The following is a 14,587-nucleotide window of genomic DNA, read 5'->3' as shown; positions in this document are numbered from 1 at the left end:
CTAGAATGACTTCAAAGCATAGTTTGTGTTATGAGGGGTGGGAACAATTTAGTATCATTGACATCAAAAATCCCCACCACATACACATATACCCCTACCTAGCCAAGACTGGGTTTTGTTTTAAAAAAATATATTTTAAAAGTCATATTTTACCTCATAGTGCTCTTCTTTTGCAGGATTCCATCAATTCATGGATCCAGACAGGGGCAGCAGGTTCACTTCAGAACACTTCAAGGTTCACTTCAGAACACTGTCTAGCTGTACGAGGTATATGATCTGAGATAGGGCATTTTCTGGGAAGGGAGAGGGGAGTCCATGGAAGGTCTTTGGTAGACAGAGTCAGGGTGACCCTGGCCCAGGAGGAGTTTGGGGAAAGCAAGTACCTGCCATGCTGCCTACAAAGCACTGCACCTGATAAAGTCTAAGAAAGTGGTGAGCTAAGATGGTTTACTATGCATAATGGTTCAATTTATTATCTCATCCTTCCATCCACATATTTTCCTTTTGTCTATGTCCTCCCTTTATGGTACCTTTCATTATACAAGAATATGAACTCTTTGGAGTGGGGATTGTTTTATTTACGTTTGTATAGCACCTGACACAAGTATTCTTAACTGTGGTTTCTAGGTGCTGCAGCATTACAAATAGTAATTAGCAGTATTAATACTACCAGACTGGACAGGAAGAGAGAAAAAAAAGAACAAAAGGCAGCAGCAAGGATGGGGTAGCACCCATCCATAGTTATTCTCACATTCTGAGTAAGAGCAGTTCTCTTCCCCCATTTCCTTTCTCGATGACTCCTGCCAAGAAAATCCTGACCCTACCCACCCTAATCAGCCACAGGCAGACTCCTCGAACTCTACATTCTTGGAAATTTCTCCTGACTCTCCTTCACCATGGCATTTGTAGAGCTAGCAGCCCTTGAAGTCTTCTATCCATTCTAGTGTCAACAGCGAACCCCTGCCTGGAATCAGGAAGTGTTGGAAGACTACAAAAGAGAATGATCAATTTTAAATTTGCATTTAAATAAAACAGCTTGAGGTTTCAGTAACAATAACTTACATTAATTTGAGAGATGTTATGCATGAAAGCCACACTTGAAAAAGGTGTGTTTTTGTTGCAATTTTGGAGAATGTAATTACTGATATTTCCTTATAACAAACGCACGCCTCCGGCAGACAGCCATTAAAAAATAAAAAAACTCACTTCCTTTCTCCAAATAAAATCATTTATGAGATATCTGTGCATGCCTGAACAGTACCTCTAGGAAGGTGAATAGCAAGTTTATTAAATTCAAACCAACTGCCGTAAGTGGATGAAGTACTGTTCATGCCAAAAGCTTCATCAGTGTTTGTGTGACCATTTTATACACTTGACATTATTTCCATAGCACATTTCATGCCAGCCAACTTCAGGCACACCTGGAAAAATGTAATTTGCCTTATCTACAGTATATTTTTCATGACATGTTATTCCAATTTACATTTATTCACAAATATTGGATTGTTTTGGTTTAAATGTTGTACTAGATATATTCAAATTTTTAATACTGCATTAGCCCTTCTCTACATAAAGGAATTTTTCCTAATAACCATTAAGTTCATTTGTTTACAAGATTTCAGCATAGCCCCCTCACTCCTATTGCTGCAGAGAACATCTGGCTACAGTTTTGCCTACTATTTCTATTCCGTGATTTGAATTAATGCAAGTAAAAACTCCTGCTCCCCCAGTATGCTTTGTTGCAAGCGAACCTTCTATGCTTCCATTCATACTTAATAGTCCATTGTACTGTAGGTTACATTTGGTGTAATATGTAATGGATGCCTTGAAACAGCAACATGAAATTCCAATTAAATTCTTTTATATATAACAAGCACAGAGCTCTTTAAAAAGCCTGATCTGAGATTTTAATTAGTGCCCTTTGTTACAATACGTTTGATCGCCAGCACTTAATTTTCATGATATTTCTTAGAAAACCCACGCACACAAAAGGTCACTACAGTACTCAATCCAACGAAGGATGCAACTGTTTTATTACAACTGGTACCAAGCACTGAATCATTTAAAAACATAGATCAAGATATCTTCTGCTTAAGGAGAGTTAATCCCAGTATTTTCAACCACGCAAATAAATACGAAGTCCTTTCCCAAGCACAGTATCTGCTGCAAATCCACTCTTTTTCCAAACTTGGAAAAGATAAATGGACTCTCAATTATGTAAACATCTTTATACAAAATTTCTATGAATGAAGCAGTTTTACTAAATAATTTTTTGGCAGGTTAGCAAAAGAGAGTTATGCGTTAAGTTGACCATTTTTCCCAAATAAAAACCAATCAAAAATAGTTTGAAAAATAATACCAACTGCATTTAATAAACACTATTAACATTTTATGGAAAAGGTGGTACAGCACTTAAAATCTGTTTGGAGTTCTAAACATTTTTGTGCCAAAGTGAGCATATTCACAGTCAGGTAAATATTTGTATGTTTACATATAAACATTATAGGTAAATTACATAAAGATCACTTATTCCAAAACTTAAATGTTTTTTGCAACTACTGTTGATTTTTTAGAATCAGAATACTATTCACTTGTGGGTTTTTTGTTTTTCGGGTTTTGTTTCTTACTTTTTTTGGTTTTTCAGACATTTAAACAGTGGGCTATTCCAAAACAAAACTGGGCCAAAGTTTTGCTTTTAGGTTATTAGCTTATTTACGTTTATAGTGATTACAATGTATTTATGCATTAAAAAATCATCTGCCATTGAAACACAATACAGGTCAATGGCTCAAAGGACAGGCTATTTTGCTCTTTAAAAAGAGAAATTACCCCAGTTTTATACAGTGACTATAACCACTTTAAGACAGACAGATTAGAGTATGTACTCAACAGGACAGAATTTACAGGTTTTTCAGGTATTCTTTAGGATCATTTTGGGGCGGGGGGCATGGCCAGCCTTACGAGTGGGCGACACCCCAGTGCGCTGTGATAAGGGGTCACAAACCGAGTGCTGGGCCTGGAGCTGGGGATGGACTGGACTGGGGACCGAGCTGTAGCTACGAGTCCTGGCCAGGTTGGGGAGGGATGAGACTTCCTCTTCCGCTTCACAGGCCATCCCTGGGGCCAGGTCAGACTCACCTCCAGGAACCTCCCCCAGCTGCAGGAAGCTCTGAAGGCAGCACCGCCACCAACAGCAGCACAGAAGTAAGGCTGGCAATACAGCAACCCCCTACAATAGCCTTGCGACTCCCCCACGACCTCCATTTGGGTCGGGACCCCCACAGTTATAACACCATGAAATTTCAGATTTAAATATCTGAAACTGTGAAATTTAAGATTTTTAAAATCCTGTGACCGTGAAATTTACCAAAATGGACTGGAAATTTGGTAGTGCCCTAAACAAACAAGTTATTCTTGCTAGTATAGGCAGAGAGAAGACTTGTTATACCCATGGCTGTGTCTACCAAAAAGTCTACCCATCACTGACAAAAGGTACAGCTGAACTGGTGCTGAAATGGTTTGATTGCAACTGTAGACAAGCAGAACAAAATCATGTTTAGTTCCCTTTCAGAAATCGTGGCTGAACACTACATAAGCTGTCTACAAAAATTTCTCACTGTTGCTAGCACCAGTTCAGCTCCATCAGTGTTAGCAATGTAGCGCACCCTAGTGTAGACAGGCTGTTGTGTGCAAATACCATTTTAAATTAATTTAATGTTAATTAAAACTGATCTGACTGATCTAATCCATTTAAGACAGCAGCTGGTAAGCTCTCACAATAGTGCTTTTGTAAACTACAAAAAACTATTCATTGCTTACAATGAGTAACTCAGAAACCCAAAATATTTCACTCAGCAACTAATATGCAAATTCAGTTAACTTTTTTGTATTAAGCTATAATAAAATTATGTTTTATTGAAAAAAGAAAAACCTATGTGCACAGAACCATGCAGATCATGTGATTTATATCCATTTGATATAAATAATTAGTTACAAAGCAAAAAAGGCTACTGAACATAAAATGATCAATTCTTAAAACCCTTTTCCTTGCATGACATGCTACACTATATTAAAAGTGAAAAATTAAGTTTACATTAAGGATATAGTACTACACAACTTGTTAGAACTAAAGTCTAAGATTGCACCCCCACCGCATGTTAGCGTAGCAGACATGCATTGAATTATCCAGCAACTGACTATCAAGTCATTCAATAATTGCCAATATATTACAATATTCTAAAAATGCATCTCAAAGCAAAAATATTCAACATGCATATTTATCTATGTGTTCAGAGTTCTCAAGTATACCAAAATGTTCTGCTTTTCTGGCTTGCCTGTTCTACTGTATGGGCAAGTACGAGTAACATTCTGCAAGAAGGGGAGACACTCCCTAACCAAATCTCATATCCTAGGGTTAGTGCACGGAGATGGCAACCAGGTGAACATGAGTTCAACTCATTTCTATTGCTGTTTCATCTATTTTAGGTTATATACTGCCACCCAGTACCATAGTATCTGAGCATTTTTTTTAAGTGCTGTTTATTTCTGTCTTAGGTATTTATACAACCCCCATTGCTGTAGTGTTTGAGCATCTCATAACCTTTAATTTATTTATCCTCACAGGGGTTGTGAGGTTACTAAAGTCATTTTACGGATGGGGAAGTATGACGCAGAGAGACTAAGTGATTTTTCCCAAGGTGACAAGCAGGGATGGAACAAGGATTTGAACCCAAGTCAACCAAGTCCTAGGCCAGTGCCCTAACCACTGACCAGCCCTTCCCTCCTTTAAAAAAGGGCACTGAAGTGCACAGAAATATATTTAGCAAGACAATACGCTACCCTAGAAGGCAGTCCAGTATCACCCATTTTATAAGTAAGCCAACTGAGAGATTTCACAAATCCACTTTAGGCAGAGCTGGGAAGAGAATCCACATCTCTAATACAGCAGTATTATCTTGTCTACACCCACAACTCTTGCCACTAATACATCACACCCATTCCCAAATCCAAAAACAAAATACATGATTTGGTATCACCAACATCTTACTGCTGTCTAGCAAATAACTAATCTGCTGGTAAAGCACATGCCAATTCATCCAATAGTGTGTGCTCCATATATAGAAAAATAGTTACTCCTTTACTCAAATGGGAGAGGTCTTATAGTCCAGAGTTCAAATCCTACTGGCAACCCATGTCCTTATGGTGACACATGAAGGTATTTGTTTTTCCAGTTTTATTGAAACTGGTTTAATTCACACAATGAGAAAACATCTTTAGAAAGAGGTTTTTATAGTTTAAAACCACCATAAGCTGTCAAAGACACAATGTACAACAATACACCGGTGTGCCACATTTCAGTAATTTGTCATACATGTTAATTGTGTCACACACAGGTAGGTTTGAACATTGGTATATGCATGTCAGCACAGGAATACCACTCTTGCAAAGATTAGGAGTTTTGCAGAAGGGGAGCTATTTTGGATTTAGTGGCTGCCTAAACAAGTAAATGGCATATTAAGACTGTAGACGTGTTCTGGAAGAGATTAGACGTTTATCCTTGGGCTGAGACCAAGTATGAAAGGTTCAGCCCTCCTAAGAGAGCAAGTGTAATCAGGATTTTAATGGCAACTCTGGATGTAACCATAACTGTAGCAGCATTTGTTACCATGAACACCAATTAGATTGTGCATAGTGAGAATATGAAAAATTCTACTGAGTTCAACAACAATCTGCATTCTCAAATTGCATTGTTTGCAACAATGCACTCTCCAAACCTCCACTGAAAACCTTTATTGACCTTTTTGCAAGTCACAGACCAGTTTGAGAAATTATAGTTGCTCTTTCACTGCTATGTTACAATTCTAGTGCTGACAATAATACAAAGTTTGTTAGTCTAAACTGATATTAAGACTCAAGATAAGGCATCCAATATCAGTTCATAACAGCCTTTTTCCGGAACATAACTAAAATTTGCTATCTTGTTATCTCACTGTTATGCACAGCAGCTCATAATATGAAAGACCACCTCTAACCTGAGAATTCTTCTTGTATGGCACCTTGACACTAGAGGATAAACTAAGAAAGAGTGACAGCCTTACAATAGAGTATTTATTTTGTTGTCAAAAGGCATTTGGTGCTATTTTTGGACATTTTGTTATATGTAATAGGTTTTACACATTAGGGAATCAATTTTAAGTTTATTTCATACCCTATAACCAGATTTCCCTATCTAGTAGCATGAACGCTAAATATTAAATTTTGACAGTTTAAAAAGGATTCACTCAATTTTTTGGGCCAGTCTGACTGGAAAACACACAATCTAGGGATTGTCTTTTATTATAATGAGGAATCCGGTGGCACCTTAAAGACTAACAGCTTTATTTGGGCATAAGCTTTTGTGGGTAAAAAACCCCACTTCATCTTCATCCACTAAATCTGTTAGTCTTTAAGGTGCCACTGGACTCCACGTTGTTTTTGTGGAGACAGACTAACACGGCTACCCCTCTGATACTTGTATTTTATTATGTTTGTCAAATACACAATAGGGCCCAGCCTGGTCATGATCTTTAGGCATTTAATATTGATATTGTGGTAACAATCACCACTTAGTTTTAAGAAGTCAAACATTATTCTACATAGATATATCTCACTTTGCGTCAATAAAATAAACAGATGCCACAAAACTACAAAAACATTGTCAGACTATTAGAATATGAAATATTTTATATAAACATCCACAATGATCTTAAAAGATACATGAAACTGAGTGATCAGAGAAAAAATGTCCCCCAAGACACTACATCAAAAATGCTCATGCAACATCCTTCTTGACTTTGTCAGATGGCTCCATATGAGATGAAAAGTTAATTTGATAAATTCAGCTCAGAGACAGAACTACAACCCACAGAAAAATAAGATGATAAATAACCCACCACCCACAAAAGGATACTATCCTCCAACTATAAGAATACTGACTGCACAATAATAGTTGCTCAGAAAAGCAGCAAGAGGCATTATGGACCATGAATAAGGAATTCCCTAGACCACTGCTGAAGTTTCTGGATGGTGACATGGAGAAACATACACACATTGTTTGTCATTGTTTCCCAATATAATTCTCAACAGTTAAATAGTCTAATGCAACTCTTATCTTTATTGTCAAATCATGAAAACTGCATTTTCTCCACCTTTTCCTTCCCACTGCCAATGATGGCATATAATTAAGATGGAAATTTAGATTGTGAGGGGATGGTTGGGACACTAAGGATCCTAGCCATCTCATAAATAGCCTGTGTCAGCCAGGTAAAAATAAAGAACAAAAACCAAGAACTAAACTATTCACCAAACAGGCTTCCTCAGTTCCCTCAAAAAAAAAAAAAAAAAAAAAGGGGGGGGGGGGAAGAAGAGAGGATGTGTGTTTGTAAGCAACTGGAAAACAGGCTGTGGTAAGGGCTGCACGTGAACATACTGTTAAGAAAACTGTACTTCCCACCTCCCCAACGGTAGCAGGGCCAGCACTGAAGGAGGAGGCACTGAGGGTGATAAGTACCTGTCTACATTAGAGAGGTTGACTGGGAAGCTGCTCTGCGGAGAAGAGCATGTCTGCCAAAGCCTATGTTTCTAAGCACATCTTTACATATGAATAGGCAAAGACATGATATGCCTAAAACATGTTTCCCTCCAAGATTGCCTCAAAAACAATAAAGCATTAAAATCTAAGGATTTAAACACGAGTTATGAGTATTTTGTTTTTTCCTGTTTTTTTCCAACATAACTGCTTATCAGTCAAAAGTATCTCTCTTCCAATAAATTCTTTAACAATTATATGACCCCCGACCTAATTGGATCGTGCATCTGTTTATCCATGTTTGTGAACTGATTCCATTTGACTGACAAGAGGTTGTGCTGGAAAGACATTGCACACATGCTGAAAACTAATAGACGCTTTTGCTTCAAGTAAAAGAAATGGAAAATAATTTAATTAAAAAGCCAACTTCTACTAATAAAACTTGTTTACAAGAACCAAATTTATAAAAATTAAGTTTTATTTATGTACTGAAAAGCATGAGTAAAGTGACTAACTTAAATACTAATCAGGTTTTTAAAATAATAAAGAATGTACAAGATGTGGTCAAAGTGCACATATGAAAAGAATCAACTTTTTAAAAAATTTATAAGCATATTAAGTTATATATCACATCACATGAACCAAGCTTCCTTCTGAAACATATGAACTACTTTGGTATCCATAAAAAAGCATCCTCTTTTAAAACTATCAGGTGCAACTTCTATAAAAGTGAGCATCACATAAGAATCTGAAATGATATCAGAGAGCTGAAGTACTGCAACAGGAAGGCTTACAAAGGTATCAATCACAGTGTGCAAAGTAAAAAACAAAAACAAAAGAAAAGTGGATAAACAACTGATCTCTCTCACCCAAAGTCAATTTTTTTTGCAACTTCATATAGGAAATTACTAAATCTCATTAAATTTAACCTTGTAAAACAACACTTTCAGACCGACAAGTCACACAGTATTTATTCACACAGGACACAATCTAAGGTCCATGAAGTCAATGGAGATACTCACATACTTTAATGAGAACTGGATCGGCCCCATAATCTCATGCAAAATGCTTTCAAATGTCTAAATATATATCTTTGAATAAGCTTTTGTTTTAGACTCTATATATTCCCAATTTTGTAATTATAAACAGTAATTTTTTGGTGTTTCACTGGATAGCATCCAACTATGTTGGATCTAGTGGTCAGTATTAACGCTTTAGGACAACTAATCACTTTAGGACCAATTTGGAAAGTTACAAATGGGAGGAAAGAAATTGCTGCATGAAGACCTTACATGTGCAAATTGTAAGTGTTTTTTAAAAGCAAAGTGATAGTAGCAGATTATTAAGGCTCATCTTCAAATGGGACACTATTAAGTTAAAAATTGTATGTTACATGAAATTCCTTACTGATGTCTTGCACCTTAAATTATTAATAGTTGAAGATGTACTTTACTTTCACCAGTTATGTGGTTTTAACTTTTGTATTTCACTCAAATAATGAAACTGGACAAGTCAACTTCATTTCAATATAACAAACAAAAAATCTGTTTGGGTTTGCAACACTGCAGGGTTATAAAACAAAAGAACAAGGGCTTCCAATTTTAAATGAATGCATAAACATATTTGGAATGGGTTACCTAGGGAGGTGGTGGAATCTCCTTCCTTAGAGGTTTTTAAGGTCAGGCTTGACAAAGCCCTGGCTGGGATGATTTAGTTGGGATTAGGTCCTGATTTGAGCAGGGGGTTGGACTAGATGACCTCCTGAGGTCCCTTCCAACCCTGATATTCTATGATTTTATGATTTGTTTTTAGGATTTGTATTTTAAAATCCTCCCAAGATCATGTTCTCTGCCTAAATAAAGTTGTCTGTACATTTTCTCAATTATTTACTGTACTTATATGTTGACTTTTGTGCATCCTTTGATTAAAAATGAATAGACAGACTCCACAAAACATCACAGACCTAAAATATTCCTATTTTCTAGTCAACTTTAATGCTTTAATGTAAACAAGCTTTGTGGTTATTTTTGTGCAGTGAAACTGGAAATTGGAAGTCTAAAAGTTCACAGAGTAAGAAATAGAATTAATTATTTTTTCTTTAAATAAATTTAGTACAAAAATCCAGACAAAGTGAATTTCATTTCCTTCTCTCCCACAGGACCATTTTTACATTTAAACCCTTCATACTGCAGTGCTTCCAAAGCCAAAGCTATTAAATTCAAGGTGAAATTTGTCTAAATAAGGAGATTAGGATCATGATCTATGTAGTTATGTTTTATGTAACAGTCAAAACATTCATAAATATCTGCAAATAAGCACTATTTTGAAGTGATAAGAACATTAAAGAGTTGGAGCTGTACCAAAATGAAATTAATTTAGTCTCAAAGCTAAAGGGCACGTTTCTCTTTACCTGAAAGTTAACATCTTCTTTCTTAAATATTAATGCTCGAACTTCATCAGGGTCCCCATTAAAAATAGCTTGAACCAGCGGTGGCTGAAACAAAAGAAAGTAGTAGTATTTAAAAACAAACATACATTCCATGCATTACTCCTACATGTATTTTTTTTATGACAACATAATGGTCATATACCAAATCAAGACTAAGGAAGGTGTTCCGGGTAGCAAAATGAAAAAAAAAAAAAAAAAAACTATTGTAATATTGCAAAACTTGGCCTGAAGGAAGTCAATTAACTGCCTTTCCCTCCCTCCCTCCCCCCACCCGCAATATACTTTACAAACTTGTACACAAACTAATGAACCACTGGATTAAAAAAAGTTTTCTAGATTTTTCTAGGTTTTTAACTAATGGTTAAAAAAAAAAAGACTTCTAAAATAAATTCCTGTGGCAAAGTAAGATCAGGTAGTCTAGGATACATTATATACTATTCAAAATATATGTAAAACTCATTTTACATTAGTAAATTAGTAAAATTAAAAAGTTCTCATGTGTTTGAAGAAGAATAAGGAAGCAGAGTATATTTGAATGATATGGAAACAAATGCACACATACACACAGGCATTACTAAATATAACTGGATTTCCTAATCATCACAAACTTCTGTGATAGGATATCATGATCTAAGTAAAGCAGCAAATTACATGACAAAGTAAAATAATTTTTGTTTTCAAGAAAGCAATTTTCTTCAGTGCTTCTGGTAAGTGATAACATGAATGCACAACTACATTACATCTGTAATCTGACTGATAACTTTTTATTTTAGTGTGCAACTGATATTGCTTGAGATACCCTGGATACTATACCAATTCTCAAAATACACACAGCTTATCATCACATTATAAAGGTTACATCAGTTTCTAAAGTGGTACTGAACAGATAAACCAATGACAAGTAGCAGAGAAAATGTTTACTGCAAATGTCATTTTGTCAAGCTCGCTGGAAAAACTGTACTATCATAAAACTAGCTACAAAGTTGAGATTTGTTAACTCTGCTTCAAAAATATTGTTACACACAAAAAAGGGAGCCCTTACAAGTTTTAATTCCATCACTAAGTTTTAAATATCATGGTGCTTAACATAGGTGGTTTTGACTTCACTAAAGAACTATTCATTCAACATATAAAGTAACCCAGGTGCTACTTTGCTTAGTCATGTAAATCTTATGATAAGCATCACTAGACCTTTGCAGCACTATTACAGAGGACATATCTTACCAACACATTTCCAGAAGGTGAAGGACGTACAGATGTGTTTTCCTGAGGTAGTTTGGAAAAAAATGTGGGAGAATCATCTTCAACCTCCTCCAAAACAACAATACACACTCGACTCATTCGATCCGTTTGAAAAAAAAACTGTATTCAGAACAACACAGTAGTAACCACAGCTGGGACAGCACAGAAAGTACTTTTACCTCCCAAGTATACACTCACAAACATAACTTGTTAACACTATTGCTGGTGTTTTAAAGTTTAAAAAAGGACTTTTTTTCCACTATAATTTCATTTAACACCCTGAGATGTTCAAACAATGCTATTTTTTAAAAATATATATATACTTTTTTTAAAAAACAAGGTTTCATCCTCCTGTACTACAACAGTGAATTTGTGGAAAATGTACTAAAACTATTCTCAGCTCTAACTAGGTTATGGTAGAAATTTCAATATCGTAAATATCTATAGTATGTCCTTTTACCAGAAAATCTGCCTTTGTTAATATTGCTACTTCTACAGAATAACTTTATCCACACAGTGAAATCATTGTTGTAGGTTACATGACACCATTCTGTATAGAATGAAACAAGGAACAATTGCTCTGACAGAGATGATCACAGCTATAGCCAGTCTTGCAAGGTCAGTCTCCAATTTACAGTGCTGGGCTTTCCGATGACTGAAAATAAACACCACTGTCCTAAATGTTTCAGGAGCTTATTCTGCAATTTTGGAACTTCATTTGTCTTAATGTCAGGAATACTTCACACAATCTATTTTTCAGCAATGATTCACAACATGATATTCCAAGGTTGACAATTCTTCCCTATGTAATAAAAATCTCTGCAATGTACAGCAGAGCTGCAGTATATTTACATGCAATGAGTCAGACCACAAGGGACAATGGGACTCCTGGAATAATAATATTGCCTGTTTAATCCAGATTTCCCAAATGACAGAAACGTAGATAGTTTTACTCCATCAGTGATACAAGCAATGCAGAGCATTCATTTTTCCTCCATCAGGCAGTTGCTGTGCTGCTCCAACGGGGAGCCCACTATGCAGAAATGCTGTTAAGGAAGAATGCTTCCGCAAAACAAGCTAGCTACTAAGGCACGAAGAGCTCGAATTACTGCCTTAGACTTTTCCTGCAACAGCAGTTCATCACTCAAGTGTTTCTTTTGATCACCATGTGAATACAGCTTCCGTTGTAGTCTTCATTCAGACTGTGGAAAAAAATGAGACTCTGTGCATCTTCTTTGAGCCAACTTCTTTATGCGAATGTCTGTCTCTGTGCCAACCTGATTTTCCTCCAGGGTTAAATACTATATATCAATTTTCTGTCGCTGATTTTTAGATTGTGTGTTCGTTCAGAAGATGCTCTTGCAAAGCTTTGAAATCCTTCTGCCTGAATTAGTCATTATAGAACATATTAACAGAGCACAGTTCACATCCACAGCAGCATTCGAACTGAGCAATAGTCTAAAGAGCACAGACTGCAGACCTGCAGGATAAAATGCCTAGTAATGCTCACATGTTACACTTACCAGAGAACTGAGCTACTGCTCTGGATGAGACTTCCTCTAGCAAATAAATAAATAAATAGTGCCTTTTGGGCAGCCATCACAGTTAGAATGTTTGTGCCAGTTTTGTGACTAATTCAGCTCACACGTAAAAATTCTATAATTGACGAAAGAGTGAGTGTTTAACATTTTCCACTAAAAGCCACAAAGGAATCTGGTGTACTGGCTCTGCTGACTGACAATTTAGGCAAGTAAACAATTCCAACATTCTAACTGCTTTCACATGTTACTGTACAGAACAACAGAGCAGTCCTCATTTAACTCTCTGAAGACAAAAAAAAAAAGAGTATTTTAAACAGAAATCCCTTACAAACTAAGATATAAAACTAGCTTTTAATAGTTAGTTACTTTAAAGATAACTAACCATTATTTACCATAAACATTACTTTTGCTACTAGATAAACACACACACACACACAAAATCATAGAAGTTTGAAAAATGACTCAAAGCATAACGTAGCCTTCATTAATCTCACAGTCCTCCAACAAGCTGAATTTATATTTTGACCTAAATTTGCTTAAAGTAACTATACTGGTCTGTGGGCATATTATACAACTGCATCATGTGCTATAAACTGTTGGAAATGCTTCTGTTAAGCAAATGGTGTTTTTTTGTTCCTACTAGACAATATAAAGATTTTTTGATGGCTGTCAATCACTGATCAATTCACAATCTATAAAAGGAGAACAGGTTGAATGATCTAGGTGACTGGGCAACAAAATGGCAGATGAAATTCGATGTTGAAAATGCAAAGTAATGCACATTGGAAAACACAATCCAAAATGATGGGGTCTAACCTAGCAGTTAACACACAAGAAAGATCTTGGAGGCATCATCAATAGTTCTCTGAAAACATCAGTTCAATGTGCAGCAGCAGTCAAAAAAGCTAACAGAATATTAGGAACCATTAGGAAACAGAAAATATAATGCCACTATATAAATCTTTGGTACACCCACATCTTGAATACCACATGCAGTTCTGATTGCCCTGTCTCAAAAATGCTATATTAGAAATGGAAAAAGTACAGAGAAGAGCAACAAAAATGATTAAGGGTATGGAATAGCTTCCATATGAGGAAAGATTAAAAAGACTGAGACTGTTCAGCTTGGAAAAGTGATGACTAAGGAGGGATATGAAACAGAGCTATAAAATCATGAATGGTATGCAGAAAGTGAATAAGGAAGTGTTATTTACCCCTTCACATAACACAAGAAGTAGGGGTCACCCAATTAATTTAATAGGCAGCAGGTTTAAAACAAACATAAGGAAGTACTTCACACAATGTACAGTCAACCTGTGGAACTCACTGCCGGGGTAGATTGTGAAGGCCAAAAATATAACCGGGTTCAAAAAAGAATTAGATAAGTTCCTGGAAGATAGGTCAATCAATGGCTATTAGTCCAGGTGATCAGGGATGAACCCACATGCTCTGGGTGTCCCTAAGGACTCTGACTGTCAGATGCAGGGAATAGACAACAGGGGGTGGATCACTTGGTGATTGCCCTCTTCTGTTCTTTCCCTTTGAAGTATCTGGCATTGGTCACAGTCAGAAGCAGGATACTGGGCTAAATGGACCATTAGTCTGACCAAGTATGGCTATTCTTATGTTCTTATCTGAGGCCTCTTTATTAAAGTATTCTTACTCTGAAGTCCTATGTACCAGTCCAGGACACGTCCTGGAAAATTGAGGGTGGAGCATATTTTAAAGCATTTTTGTAGATTATGTAGTCTATTGGTTAGAGGTCAGGACTGGCATAATTTAACCCAG

The 14,587-nt window shown here is 36.3% G+C and overlaps 1 protein-coding gene across 2 annotated transcripts in view; it reads right to left on the bottom strand.

The window, feature by feature from the left end:
• ANKRD28 (ankyrin repeat domain 28) overlaps positions 1 to 11,357 on the bottom strand; it is a 124,947-nt gene extending 113,590 nt beyond the window's left edge. The window contains exons 1-2 of one of the 2 annotated variants that reach the window (XM_065397814.1): positions 11,232 to 11,357; positions 9,978 to 10,061 (exon numbers count right to left, since the gene is read on the bottom strand). In XM_065397814.1, coding sequence (XP_065253886.1) covers positions 9,978 to 10,061; positions 11,232 to 11,357 — 210 coding nt within the window. The remainder of the gene's footprint in view (positions 1 to 9,977; positions 10,062 to 11,231) is intronic. The other variant, XM_065397815.1, reaches the window with a different exon arrangement.
• Between the last annotated feature and the right edge of the window lie 3,230 nt (positions 11,358 to 14,587).

Source organism: Emys orbicularis, chromosome 2, assembly GCF_028017835.1.
Source record: "Emys orbicularis isolate rEmyOrb1 chromosome 2, rEmyOrb1.hap1, whole genome shotgun sequence".
Classification (NCBI taxonomy): domain Eukaryota; kingdom Metazoa; phylum Chordata; order Testudines; family Emydidae; genus Emys; species Emys orbicularis.
Note: the sequence above shows the minus strand (reverse complement) of the source record. Positions and strands in the feature narration are given on the sequence as shown.